This window comes from Chroicocephalus ridibundus, chromosome 3 (genome assembly GCF_963924245.1).
Source record: "Chroicocephalus ridibundus chromosome 3, bChrRid1.1, whole genome shotgun sequence".
Taxonomy (NCBI): Eukaryota; Metazoa; Chordata; class Aves; order Charadriiformes; family Laridae; genus Chroicocephalus; species Chroicocephalus ridibundus.
In genome coordinates, this window is record NC_086286.1 from 115,752,133 (window position 1) to 115,766,533 (window position 14,401).

The following is a 14,401-nucleotide window of genomic DNA, read 5'->3' on the forward strand; positions in this document are numbered from 1 at the left end:
TTAATAAAGCTCAGCGCTTTCGTAAGACTTCACATCTTCAAAGTACTGAGTACACATTAGCTAATCAATGAATTCCCCTGTCTTGAATCCAAAGTGCATTAGAGGAACGGAGGCCAAATCTCAAAAGTTCAGGCAAACCTGACCTCAAACATCTTACCGGCTTGTAGCCACGGGGGCTGGCTGCCACGCCGGCAGGAGCTGGTCCAGCACTCCTCTGCTTTACGGTCCCCTTTCCACAGCTGACTCCAGCCAGCTGTTACATCCCAAAAAAGTGATAACTCAGAGCGGGATACCTGAGCAGCATCCCCTGCTTGAACCACGCTCGCTCGGACGCTCTGGCACAGAGGATTCGCCTCCCAGGTGCCCTTTCTGCTCCCAGTCAGAGACAACCAAAGGCTCCTCAGCAAAATGGCAGCCAGACACCTCCATGCTGAGGGGAAAAGGTGGGTGGGAGCCAGCTAGCGGGGCAAAGAGTCCAGCACAAGCTTACTGCCCTGGCTGGTGCCATTTCAAGGCAGTTGTCACCTTTCGTCAGCCAACCCAACCAGCCTGGCCTCCATGGGCAGCACAGGCTGGCCGCACCGCCATCTTGCCACCTCCAGCAGCCCTGCGCTGCAGACAGGCCTGCCAAGGGGCACGGGGCCGGCCCGGCTGCTGCCCTGGACGCCGGCCGGCTTCAGGGCCAGACAATTTTCAAGGCTGCCTCAGGACACTGAAAGGGCGATGGAGCCTCTCAGCCTCAGCCACCGAAGTGCGACATGGGGGATCACCACACGGGAGAGGCAGGACCTCCCCACTGGCCCAGAATCCCCTGTTGGGGTCGCTGTGAAGGGGCGGACGGGCCAACCCTGCCTCTCTCGGGGCGGACTCTCCCCTCCCTCAGGAGCCTCCCGCTCCTCCGTCGCCCCCGTCGACGTCGAGCTCGCCTTCTCCCGGTGCCGCCGGTGTGGAAGACCCCCTGGGCTCGCCCCCACCGCCAGCCGAGGCGGGCTGGGGAGGCGGCGCCCCAACGTCCCCGCCGCCGCCGCACACAAAGCCGCCGCCCGCCGCCACCGGCCCTTCCTGCGAGCGACGCCCGAGTCCCCGCCTCAACCTGCAGCCTATGAGCGAGTAGGCGCCGCCCCGAGCGGCGGCCGGATCGCGATCGGGATCGCACCCACCGCCCGCCGCCCCGCCGAGGAGAGTGCCGCGCTCCCGTCCTGCCGCGTCCCGTCCCGCGGCCGGCCCCGCCGCCCGCCGCCGCGCCCGCGGGGAAAGGAGGCGAGAGAGCGGTGGGTGCCGCGCCGCCGGGGGATATGCGTGGAGGCGGCCGGGCGAGCGCCGCGCCTCGCCGCCGCTCCCGCCGGCCCTCCGCAAGGTGTCGCCGTCGGCAGCGGAACGGCGGGGCCGCGGCGGCTCCCGCCGAGCGGCGACGGCCGGTTCCGCCGGGCCGGGCCGGGCCGGGGCGGAGAGGTGTGCGCGGGGGAACGCGGGCCTGGCCGGCGGCCCGCCCCACCCGGGGCAGCCCGGCGAGCGGCGGTGGCGTGCAAGCCCCGCTGGCCCGTGGGGAGGCGATCACTGCAGGATGATTATTACTAATTATTTACAAAGCCCAGAGTCGACGCGACTCCCTCGCCCAGCCACATCCTTTATGCTTCTTGTATTTATTTTTTTTATTACTATTTAATCGCCCCGGGTGTTTCGGCGGGCAGGGAGAGCGGCGGCCCGGAGGCGACGTTTCCCCCAGGCTCGGGGTGGCGCGGGGAGGGGGCGACACAAAGGGACAGCGGCGGCGGGCGGAGCGGAGCGGGGCAGCCCCGGGCCCGCCCGGCCCCGGCCCCCCGCGGCGGCCGCCCGCCCGCCCCTCCGCTCCGCGGGCCGGGCCCGGCGCTGAGGCGGCGGCGGTGCCGCGTTCTGCTCGCGGAGAATAAAGAGCGAATGGGGCTTTTGGCGCCAAACGCCAGGCACCTCCCTGCTTGTATGGAAATAAGGGAGGAGGGGTTAGGCTGCTCTCGCTTTCCTCTCCTTTTTTTTTCAATGCTCCCCTCCCCGGGTGTGTCAGCTATTTTTTTTTTCTTTTTTTTTTTTTTTTAATGCCTTTTTTGGGGGTTAATAATATCCAGCAGCTTCAAAGGCAGCCAGTGACAGTCATCTGTCCGCAAGCAAAGGGTGAATGCGGAGGCTCGGGCCAGCCGCGGGGGCCGGGCGGGCTGGCGCTCAGTAAAGTGCAACATACAAGATCATCTGCTTTTTTTCTTTTTTTTTTTCTTTTCCCCCTTCCCCCCCCCCCCCCCCGCCACTCCTCCCCCTTGCAACACCCACCACCATCACCAAGGAGGTAAGAAGAGGAAGCTGCAGGGTCCGGGCTGTAATAAGCAGGAGGACAAAAACCCAATCAAATAAATACAATTCCACATCGCGTTTGAGTTGCTAAACTAAGGGAGGATGGGAAGGGGAAGGAAGCGCAGGGGCATTGCAGTGCGTGAATGGGTTTTTCATTGAGCAGAAGAAAATCCTGGAGGGTATTTTTGTTTTTGTTTTGGAGCTGTCGCATTGGGATCGCCTGTGTTTTGTAGGTGCCTCTCCGCTGCTTTGCATTTTTAACGGTTTAATGTTATTTCACGAGTAGAAAAATGTTCAATACTGGAAGTGATCGGGGGCGGGGCAGGGGGAGAGCAGCTGAGCCGGGCTCGTTTCTTTGCATTTCATCATAAGGCTTTTAATGGATTATTTTTTTTTTACCCTTTTTGGTCTCCGTTTCAGCGTCAGCTGTTCTGAACCCAGCAGAACGATTTCCCTTCGCGTTACCTTAACAGAGCTGAAGGGAGACGCTGAATGTCTCTTTTGGACTTAAAGTCCTTTTTTTTTTTTTTTTTTTTTTTTTTTTAATGTCTGATGCAACTGAGGTGTCGGAAGAGGAATGGGGCTGTGGTTGACTGGTCGTGGCTAGTGAGTGGGGGGTCCGGCCGAGGTAAGGGCAGCAGCAGCGTGCATTTTCCGGAGGTGAGAGGGCTGGAAAGCTGCTGTGTTTGCAGGAGGTTTGATTGCATGAAGTGGCAAAATGCACAAAGTTGTTGTCTTTGCAAGCTCTCCGTTGCTCTCGTCTTAAACTGGAAAAAGGGGGGAGAAAAACTTCCCGTACCTTCTTGGCAAATCAGGAGGCTTTGTTGGTGGCGCCGGGGTGGTTTTAATGCATTTTTGTGCGTGAGATTATTGCATAAGGTTGATAATTTCTGTTGCTGCTGGATTTCCCCTCCTCCTCTTCCCCCCCCCTCTTATGTTTTGTGCGGATTTCGCTGGCTCGGTTTGGGTGAATGAACTGGCGATTTGCGAAGTTGCAAAGAGCCCCTCCGCCCCCTTTTTTGCATCCTTCGCTCTCCAACACTTTGCGCTGCTCCGCAGATGACAAAAGGAGTAAACTTCCTCTACTTTTGCTGGCATATTAAGAGGGCTTTCTGGAGAGATTACGGTATCAAAGCCTTGCATCTGTCGACAGTTACTCTGCTGTTCTGAGCGTTTTGAAGCGGTTTGGGGAGAGCAGGCGAGTGCTATGTGCAAGAGCACAGGGGTGCTTTGCATCCTCGCCGTACCTTGCCGGCTGGTTTTGTGTCCTCACGGAGCGCCGGGGGAGGCGGAAAGCTGTGCATGTGGGAGCGCTACCTGATCGCTTTTCTTTGAATATCTTGAGTCGGGAGGAAAGGTGTGTGAGAAGCATTTTTTTTTCTCAACTTGCAAAAGGTTCCCTCTTTCTTGCTGTTGATGATGGGGTTGTTTTTTTTTTTTTTCCTTCGGTGTTTGTTTGTTTCTTCGTGTTTTAATTGTGTTTTTTTATTTTATTTTATTTTTGGTTTAGTTTCAGGTCTTGGGAGAACCTCTCTTCTTCCCCTTGGTGGAAATACCCATAAAACCTGTCTCTAAAACCATTGCCCGACCCAGGGATCAGCGAGAAGAGACCCGTAATGCCAGGAATGGTCAGTAAAAACCCAGACCTCGAGTTCGACTCTTTGCAGCCCTGTTTCTACCCGGACGAAGATGATTTTTATTTGTGCGGGCCGGACTCCGCTCCCCCCGGGGAGGACATCTGGAAAAAGTTTGAGCTGCTGCCCACCCCTCCCCTGTCTCCCAGCCGGGCCGGGCTGCAGGAGCACCCCCCGGGGGGAGCCCCGGTGCCGTGGGGAGGGGCGGCCCTGGGGGGCTGCCGCCCCGCCGACCCCCTGGACTGGGCGTCCGAGCTGCTCCTGCTGCCCCCCGAAGCCGACCTGTGGGGGGGCTCGGACGGAGGGGACTTCTTCGAGACGGGCCTCGGCGTGACCAACAACCTCAACTCCATCATCATTCAGGACTGCATGTGGAGCGGCTTCTCCGCCCGCGAGAAGCTGGAGCGGGCGGTCAGCGAGAAGCTGCAGGGCAAGGCGCCCGCCGCCGCCGCCCCGCCGCCGCCCCCGGGGGCCGCCGCCGCGGGCAGCCCCGCCGCCGCCAGCGGCCGAGCGGAGCTGGGCGGCGCCGTGCCCGAGTGCGTGGACCCGGCCGTGGTCTTCCCCTTCCCCGTCAACAAGCGGGAGGCGGCGGCGGGCCGCGCCGGGGCGGTGGCGGCGGCGGCGGCGGGCGGCGGGGCTCCGCGGGGCGGCCGTCCGCCGCGCCCCGCCGGGGACAGCCGGGCCAGCAGCAGCTCCGGGGACGACACCCTCAGCGACTCGGGTAGGCGCTCGCCCAGTCTCCGCGGTTGCGTGGGGTGGGGGGGTGGCGGCTCCGCGGGCTGCCCGGGCGCCCCGGTTGGGTCCACGCCGACGGGCGGTGCGGGGCGCGGGGCGGCCGGCAGGCGGCAGCAGGCGCGGCGGGGACCCCGCGGCCCCGGCCCCACGGGGGACAGTGGAGCTGGGGGCAGCCGGCTCCCCGCCTCCTGTCCTGGCCCCCGGGGGAGCGGAGGGGCAGGAGCCCCACCGGACAGCGCGGCCGCGTGGGGCTGCGTGGGGCTGGGGACCCCCCCGGGGCTTCTTTAGCCTCTGCCCCATCCCAGCAGCCGGGGAGGGGGTGGGGAAGAGCGGGCTGCCACTGTCACCCTGGGGAGGGGTTTGGGGGGGGGATGATCGTGTGTGCCCTTAGGCGTGATTTGGAAAGCCCCTCAGAGAGCGCTTTGCACTGACAGAACCTAAAATGCCCCAAAACATCTCTCCGTGCCCGCAGAGAAGTCCACTTGGTCTGAAACGTGGTTTCGTCTGTGCAGATGTGCTGGTCCCTATGACCATCGCCATGAAGTTGGTGATCCGCCCCGGGTTCCAAAGCCTGCTGTCCCTTTAATGTCTGGTTTGACAGCTTTGGGTGAGGAAGCACTTCCAACAGCTGTCTTCTTGGCAGTGCACCAAGCGCCGGCTTAAAGGGTCCCCGGCTGGAGCAGCTTCACCTTCTGCCTCAGAACAAACCCAGCGATTGTTTCGTTTTCCGGCTGCTTTTCTACCAAGCAAGGGCTGTGTTGTGGCACTGTGCATGCCTTTTGTATCGCAGCTCCACGATTCCATTCAGAATACGTACATTCTGTATAAAAACTCTTTTGTGCCACCGCGATTATGTGGGTGGTAGCCTTGCTTTGATTGAAAATTGGGAGTGTTTTTAAAAAAAATCCCTCATTAAACTTTCAGAAATCACTGTTCTTCAGTCATTTCATGTATATTGCATACTTTTTGAGATCTATATCTGACTGCAGATGGTGGGCACACCCTGGTTTTGCCATCAGTTATTTCATTGCTGCTTTTACTGTACATATTTTGCCAATAAATACATCTGGGTTGATACTTGTTCAGAGTATTTTCTGTGAGAATAACGTCTACTTTATTTTCCATTTTCTATTCCCAAAAGATGATGAAGATGAGGAGGAAGAAGATGAAGAAGAAGAAGAAATAGATGTTGTGACAGTGGAGAAAAGACGCTCCTCCTCCAACAAGGCTGTTACCACCCTTACTATTACAGTGCGTCCTAAAAATACCACTTTTCCATCAGTCAGGACACAGCAGAATGAACTGATTTTAAAGCGTTGCGCACCAATTCACCAGCAGCATAATTATGCCGCTCCTTCTCCGTACATGGAGAGTGAAGATGCTCCACCGCAGAAAAAGTTAAAAACCGAGGTGCCCCGTCCAGTAAAACCCACGATCCAACCAAAGTCTAAGAGTTCAAGTCCTCGAAACTCTGATTCAGAGGATAGCGAACGTCGACGTAACCATAATATCCTGGAGCGTCAACGGCGTAATGATCTACGGTCAAGTTTCCTCACATTAAGGGACCATGTTCCAGAACTGGTTAAAAATGAGAAAGCTGCAAAAGTTGTGATCTTGAAAAAAGCCACTGAATATGTTCATTCCCTTCAGGCAGAGGAGCAGAAGTTATTGCTAGAAAAGGAAAAATTGCAAGCCAGGCAACAACAATTGCTAAAGAAAATAGAATACAAGCGGACTTGCTAAACATTTTTTTGTTTTGTTTTTTTTTTGGCTGACCAGGACAGTCATTGCCACTTTGCACATTTTTGATTCTTTAAAAAAAAATTGTGTTTTTTGACGTTAAGAATGTTGGTTTTACTTTCAATCCAGTCCCTGAAGTAATCGACAAACTATATTATCCGGGTACGGAGCAAATGGATGTTCTTGCAAGGAGTTTATTGCAAGACTACCAAACAACAATGGACTGCCTTTGTTTTTCTTCTTAAGAACTGTAGATGGTGGGGATTTTTTTTTTTTTTAAATTGTGAGCATTTGGAGCTGCTGATGACATCTAGTTGCGTTTTGAAATGTTCATTCCTAAGTTTTATGGTGCTTATGTTCTAACAGATGTTACTTTAGGGGTTGGCATTTGTACCTCTGTGGGAATTTTCTGTAAATACCATCTACACACTTGCCTTTTGTACATGTCTTGGGTTATGAGAGGTGGCTTTTGCTACCAGTATTAGACTGGAAGTTCATACCTAAGTACTGTAATACCTCAATGTTTGAGGAGCATGTTTTTGTATACAAATATATTGTTAATCTCTGTTATGTACTGTACTAATTCTTACATTGCCTGTATACTTTAGTATGATGCTGATACATAACTAAATTTGATACTTATATTTTCGTATGAAAATGAGTTGTGAAAGTTTTGAGTAGATATTACTTTATCACTTTTTTGAACTAAGAAACTTTTGTAAAGAAATTTACTATATAAGCCTTTTCCTAGCCTGTTTCTTCCAGTTAATGTATTTGTTAATGTTTGGTGCATAGAACTGGGTAACTGCAAAGTTCTGTGTTTAATTTCTTCCAACGATGTACATTTAGTGCTGCGTCTTATAGCACTTTGAAATACCTCATGTTTATGAAAATAAATAGCAATTACATGATGTGCCATTTACTATTTTTCTTTTAAATGAAATTCTTTTAAATAAAATCTTTAACTTTACAATGTTCATGAAATACAAAAACATGGTCCCATATCCTGGGCACTTCAGCTCTCAAACTATAGGTGACGCTCTATGAAAAGTCAGCTAGGCAGGACATTTTCATTTCTGGTTAAAAAGTAATTGTAGTAAGAACAATTTTGCTATTTGTTTGTACTTCAGATGTCTCTTGTGATGTCTGGTCATCCCAGGGGACTGAACATACCACATATATGGAACATTCCATATATATGGAAAGGCTCCTGTGTCTTGCGAAGACTTCTGGTGGAATATCCACTGTACGCAGAGAATTGTGAAAGATCAGAAGCACAGCTAGCATCCTTCTGCTAAGGGACTGGCATCAGTGGTTGACAGGTGGAGAAGTACATGATGGAGGTAGCAGGTATTTGTGGTAAACAAAGATCTTATTTGACTGCTGTTCTTAACTGCATTACAAAAGGCTTGTCCTGGAAGTGGTCCATCATTGCGTAGGAGAATTCATGTTCTTGTTTGCAGCTGAAGATCCTGTTTGTTACTACTTGTGCTAAGTTAGTAAAATTAAAAATCCCGGGGAAGATACAGTTCTGAGGTATGGAAAGCAATGAAGCGTGTGTCAAATGGCATGTCTGTGCAGGTGTTTCTGACATTGTGTTTCCCCACACTGAACCTGAAAAATAAGGTATGGATTAATGATCAAGTGGCCAGTAAGGAGTTAAAGGATGACCTCGCAAGGAGGCTGTCTAGGACATCTGCCCATACTTCAGCCACGAAGGAAGTAACTTGCTTGGTGACAGAGGTATGGAATATCTCGTATTAGCCATGAAGTAACAGAGTAAAAGCAGTATGGGGATAAAATCTCCATGGTAATAGGTGTGCCGTGCGTCCATGGCTTTTTGGTGTACCCATAACCTGTGTGTATCTTGGGCTCTGGCCAGCTTCTGTACCAGGAACACTGGGAATTGTATTTGCTCATCTTTCAGCGCAGCAAATCCAGATCCTCAACAGGCGTAAATTTGGTGTAACACCGTTTAGATGCAGCCAGGCCTACACAAGTTTATGCCACTTGAAGAATTGGCCTGAATGGACTGAATATCTTTTAAATTCAGACTTGAGGACCACAGTCATTCCATAAATAGAATCCTTGTTTTCATTCCCTTGACGTGGACTTGATCATGCTTCCACTTTCCCAGTACAGTGGAAAAACAGTAAAAGACTAAGCCTAAGCAGAGACAATTGGTGTGCACAATTACAGGGTACATTTAATATTACTAGCTACAACAAACAAACTGTTTTCAAACTCCAATTTTATTAGCAATTTTTGTTGAACTGCTGTTGTACTATTTTCAAACAAGGTACAAGTCACGTGAGTTTTCTTGAGGGAGAAGGAAAGCTTCTCAAACATTCATTGTATTGTCTTTCTAACCTCTGCCTGCTTGACTTCCAACAAGGACTGCTTGAGTTTACAGTTAGGCTTAGTATATCTTTAAAAAAAAATAGTTACAACTGTATACTGGACAAATACTTTCCTAGCAGATGCAAATCATATTCTGAGCAAAAATAAATCACAGAATGATCTGTCACTGCCTCTTTACAGTCTAGGAATGTACTGTCTAAGGATTGAACATGCAAAACTGAACAGAGATTTCCCTTTTCCTTCCCTTCCCTTCCCTTCCCTTCCCTTCCCTTCCCTTCCCTTCCCTTCCCTTCCCTTCCCTTCCCTTCCCTTCCCTTCCCTTCCCTTCCCTTCCCTTCCCTTCCCTTCCCTTCCCTTCCCTTCCCTTCCCTTCCCTTCCCTTCCCTTCCCTTCCCACTCCTGAAGAACATCTGGTCCAAATCCTCCACTCAGAGCAGGGCCAAATCCTAGGTCAGATCAGGTTGCTCAGGGTCATACGAAGCCAAGGTTTGAATGTCTTCAAGGATGGAGATTCCACAGCCTTTGCGGACAACGCATTTCATTTTTTGACTACCATGACTGACACAAATTTTCCCACTATCTGTTTGTAATTTTCCTTGTTGCAACCCCTGTCCATTGCCTCCTGTCCTTTTGTGTTTAACCTCCCAGAAGAGTTTGGCTCCACCTTCTCTGTAACCTCCGGTTAGGTAGTTGAAGACAGCAATTACTTCTATTTCTTCTTGAGACAACCCAGTTCTGTCTTGTATTGTTGTGGTATCCGAGCATTTAGAGTATAATGAAGGTGTCAAATACTCTGATTTGTTTGGATATTCAACACAAATCCCATTTGAAAGGCTCTTTTTCACTGTGGAAGTCTTGGCCTGATCCTTTTGAATTCAGCGATAAACGTCCAACTGATACCGATGGAGACAGATCCTGGCCTTATATAGTTCAGAAATGCTCCCATATACTGTACTGCTTGCTGCTATATGCTGTGCTACCAGAACTTTGGGGTTAGCTTTTGTTTTCTTTTTTTTTTTTTCTTTTAAATAACTTTCAGGAGTTAATAAGTTTGTTTTCATATTGTTGCTGTACGGAGCAAGTTGTCAAGGACAAATGTTTTTGTAAACAAAAATCTCAGTTGTAGGATGTTATTAAGTTGCAATTGTTAAATAGAAGCTAGTGGGGTTTGATTCTTTTGTATTTACATGATAAAAAAGAATCGAGACGTGTTGGAAAGATAGCTTTTGAAAAGAAGAGGTAAACAATTCATTTAGTAATATTTTTCTGAAGAATCAGTACCCAGAAGGGTGCACAGAGAAGGACATAAAGACATGGCAAGAACAGGAACAAAAGATCCTTCTGCTTGTGTATCTGGAGTGAAGAGTCCATAAGGACTCAGCCAAAGAAGGAATTGAGATATTATTCCTTTTTTTTTTAAAATATACACACATTTGCATAGCAAATGCAAACGTATCTGTCTGGAGAATCTGTTAGAAAAATGCAGCAAGTACCTAATAACCGCTTATTAAAAAGTGGGTATTGCTAATTCCTGAAGGGAAAACTGAATTAGATTGATCGCAATCTTATCTGCCATAAAAATTCCCAAGTTCTTTTTCATACAAGACAGAATCTGTTGGTGGAATCAGATGGTTTCCTTCCAAATCATATATCCCAGAGGATGGTCTACTTCCACTTTTCTGTTTATTTTCTTAAAAATACCACTAAGAACACAAGGGACTTGAAACACCAAAATGAAATGATTCCTCCATAAACTGGTGTAAGTAAAACACCAGCGGGAGAGCTTAAAAAGGTGAAATGTGTTAATGATGTCATTACCACTAGGTCACCTGTTGCCATGAGTGTGAAGGAAAGTGCATTGCTCAAACCCCAAGCTGCTGTTATAGCAACTTATCACCAGGTCTTGGCAGGGCTGCTTGAGATTTCATGTTGTGTATAATTCGCAGAGGGCACGTTTGCTCCTGGTAAGTATACTGATAAACCAAGCTAGAATAAAATGATTTTAAGAGGATCCCACTCTTAAACCTGAATTTCCTGTCTTGTGGCTGGTTTAAATCAGAAGATTTCATTTTATTTAAAGTTTTAAGTTTGAGATCATGAATTTAATGACTTTTTAATGTACCATGTTATCACACTCCCGGCAAATGCTTTGTGATTTGTGCCTGTGTTCCTTTCTTTTCCTTGTGTCCATGTCCTCTTTCCTCTTTCCTCTTTCCCTTTTTCTTCCCATTTGTACCTAAACTACATGTGGTGTCTCTTCTCTCAGGAGTCCAAAACCATGAAACTTAAAGGGATTTGAGGTGTGAACAACCCATTTAAGCAGGGATTTCAGTAGAAAGGAGATACACAGCACTTCCAGCAATCTCTCGGGAAAGTAATGGTGCAAAATGTGGAAGAGGAGCCGATTGTAGGGCCAGCACGGCGCTTTTTGCACTTCTGGCTGGTAGCAAAGCGTTGATAAGCCGAGCACCAGCTTGCCTCAGCAATTGCCCAAATTCGGAGCCCTTGGTCTGTGCCCAGACAAGCTTTCACTTCTGCTGGGCTACCTTTTCCAATGTGCCATCATATGCTAGTTTTTGCTGCCTCTCTGCTTGTGCTGACCCTGCAAGGAGGCATGGACACAGTAAAATGGGCTTTTGCTGTTGGGTTGCATGAGGTGATAATTTCCCCTGCCTGCAGATCTGTGATTCTCATCCAACTTTGTGTCCTACCAGCCAGATCCTTCTTTCAATGAGATTAGTTAGATATATATTTGAGCAACAGTCAACTCAGAGAAGATAAAATGAATTCTTGACCTCTGAGCTGTGAAGATTCCTCGTGTGTATGCTGTGTGTATAGGTTAGCATACATGCTACATGCACACAAAGGATTCCATATGTGTTGATTCCTGGACCCTGCTAAATAAAATCAAGTGTGTATTTTAACAGAGGAAGTAACAAGATTGTCCACTTGGTCCTTTGAAGAAAAAGCAAACCAAAAAAAGATATTTTGTTTCCTGTATTTATGATCACAATATGACACCCTTAAATAATGCAGAAAAAAAAAAGAGAAAAAAAGGTACCTACAAAATAAGTCCAATTAATGACAAGTATTTTTTAACTCCCACGATGAAATGGAGGGGTGTGTAGATTTATCAGACTTAAAATTTATCAAACTTACAACTGAATTATGACTTATTTTACTGATTTCTGAACTGTTGAGTTACATTTCATATGTAATCCTTGTTAGGCTCCATATATACTATTACAGCTGCTCTATTTGTGAGCTATGTTATTGGCCAGGATCTAGTTCTTCCGTCTGACATTGTTTAGATAAGTGGAGATATTTTCATTTTACAGTAAGATTATTTCTTTTTTCTTATTCTGGCCTCCCTATTTCCCAACCTCATTTGTCTGTCTATTTACTGCTTTCTATCTACTTTTTATCTTCTATACTGCAGGAGTTTAGGGAGAGGAACCGTCTTCTATGTTATCTGTCTGAAGCTGAGCTTAGATTGTGTTCCGGTGAGTTGCTATATCAATCATTACAAAGTTATGACAGGAGTCCTCTTGTCCAAAAGAACAGTGTCTAATAGCTAAATATATTGTAGTTTTATATCAGAGGCAGGATGAATCATGTTTTCTGCATCTGTTTAGTTACGCTTTCCAGTCTACAAGCATTATGAGCATTACAGAGTTTGAAACACCTAGCTGTTTAGCTTCCTAATTCTCCTCATGTAGTCACCAGAGAGACAGCGTCTCTTCCCAGGGGACAGTTCAGAGCATCTACATTGGGGCGGGCCGAACACTGCTGTGTACCGTGGAGACAGAGTGATTACAACATGAAAGGGGTGATTACATGAACTATGTTAAGGGCTCCTGTATTGCTGCTGGGTACCACCACCAAGTTGCTTGATTCACAGCTGATCTGACTTACTAGATGAAATTTAAAGCAATGATTTGGAGAAAACTGCAGGTTAATAGATTGATTTCTTAGAATAAAACAGTGGATGAATATAGTCTATATAGTTAATTTAACTGGCACAGTCATTCTAGTCGCAATTAAATAAAATATTTCAATGGCACTTATCTCCATTCTGCTTCCTAACACCATCAAAAATGAGTACGTAGTGTTTTAGCATTCAAAGATTTCACTTCCTCATAGAACAAAGCAGTGTATGTGTGTAACGAATTAGAAGATTATTTAGACTGATATTTTTACTATCTGTATACAAATAGCTTTTTTCTCGTGCAATACATGGCAATTACATTTAGGCATAACCTTGTTTCTTCAGGATGACATAGACTTAATAATAACTACATTGTAATTAATGTTGTAATTAATTTAATTTTACTATGTAATTAATATTGCAATTCATGATGTAGGACATGAGGGAACTATCCAATATCATATACAGAACGCTGGTGGCTAGTAGCTGGGAATCCTCATAAAACATTTTTAAAACCACTTAGATAATTTATTTCTTTTAAATTCCTAAGATCAACCTTAAAGTATCCTTTAAATATTGTTATGAATTTGCTTTTTAGTCTAGCAATTACCTCTGTCTTCTAAAATTGTCATTAGATTGTGCACTTCATTAATATTCTCTTTGGAGCAAATGTTCAGAAAGGAACAATGTCAAAGAAAGGAAATTGCACTGTCTTTGCTATTCGCATCCTTGGAGTTACATGCCAGTGTCTTTAAGGTAGAAATTCATCTGTGTGTGGGATTGTGAGGTAAACGTTGAGTCGGTATGAGGAATGTGAAGAAAAAAAAAAAGAAAAACAAACCCCATGTGCAAATGAAAACACTTCATTATTTTCCCCACAAATGTAAAGTAACTAATCATGCAAATAAGGGGATGAAACCCTGTATTCTTGCAGGTGTTCCACAGCAGGAATTAAAACTGGATATTTCATAGAATCATAGAATAGTTTGGGTTGGAAGGGACTTTTAAAGGTCATCTAGTCCAACGCCCCTACGGTCTAAGAAGCTGGGAACATGTTTGGTTGATCCCTTTAGAATTGCACATACTCTCCAGGAAGAGAAAATTCTCAGAGTAACCCAAAATCTAATAAGGATGCAAATATATTCAGTTTTACCTAGAAACATGGCCATCAACAATGTATTGTAAACTCTGTTTCTGAGGTCTTTTTGTTTCTCATTTTTTCCTACAATCATTAGTTCTGGTCAGGGTTCCCAGGCACCATTCCTGAGTCACATCCTCAATAATTACGATCAGAAACATTTCTCTGAAAGTCCTGCTTCAGGCCAAACAAGCCTGGGTAAACCACAATGTGCTTCAACCCAATGTGTTATTTCTTTCATAAGTGGAATAGGAACATAGGTGTACAAGATAACATTGGAACCTATAAATTTATGAATACTTCTTTCAAACATACATTACTGCTGCTAATTAAGCTATGTAATGGTGCAGTGTACTTCAATAATTTCTATTATCTTCAGCCTTTAAACATTTTTATGCTGATCTGATTTGTTAGAATCATAGAATCACAGAATGGTTTGGGTTGGAAGGGACCTTAAAGATCATCTCATTCCAACCCCCTGCCATGGGCAGGGACAACTCCCACTAGACCAGGTTGCTCAGAGCCCCATCCAGCCTGGCCTTC

The 14,401-nt window shown here is 47.2% G+C and overlaps 1 protein-coding gene across 8 annotated transcripts; it reads left to right on the top strand.

The window, feature by feature from the left end:
- Window positions 1-1,111: 1,111 nt before the first annotated feature.
- MYCN (MYCN proto-oncogene, bHLH transcription factor) lies at window positions 1,112-7,342 on the top strand. 8 transcript variants are annotated; one of them, XM_063330499.1, is made up of 3 exons: window positions 1,112-1,271; window positions 3,833-4,677; window positions 5,833-7,342. In XM_063330499.1, exons 2-3 carry the CDS (start codon window positions 3,939-3,941, stop codon window positions 6,432-6,434), a joined length of 1,341 nt encoding a protein of 446 aa, XP_063186569.1. In that variant the 5' UTR covers window positions 1,112-1,271; window positions 3,833-3,938; the 3' UTR covers window positions 6,435-7,342. The 8 variants fall into 8 exon arrangements, with proteins under 8 accessions (XP_063186569.1, XP_063186574.1, XP_063186570.1 ...); XM_063330504.1 differs by lacking the exon at window positions 1,112-1,271 and adding an exon at window positions 2,299-2,317; XM_063330500.1 differs by lacking the exon at window positions 1,112-1,271 and adding an exon at window positions 2,330-2,555.
- The last annotated feature ends 7,059 nt before the right edge of the window (window positions 7,343-14,401 follow it).

Coding starts and splice junctions, on each gene's coding strand:
- MYCN (XM_063330499.1), top strand. CDS start 3,939: ATGCCAGGAATGGTCAGTAAAAACCCAGACCTCGAGTTCGACTCTTTG. Junction 4,678..5,832: donor CGACACCCTCAGCGACTCGG/GTAGGCGCTCGC, acceptor TATTCCCAAAAG/ATGATGAAGATGAGGAGGAA.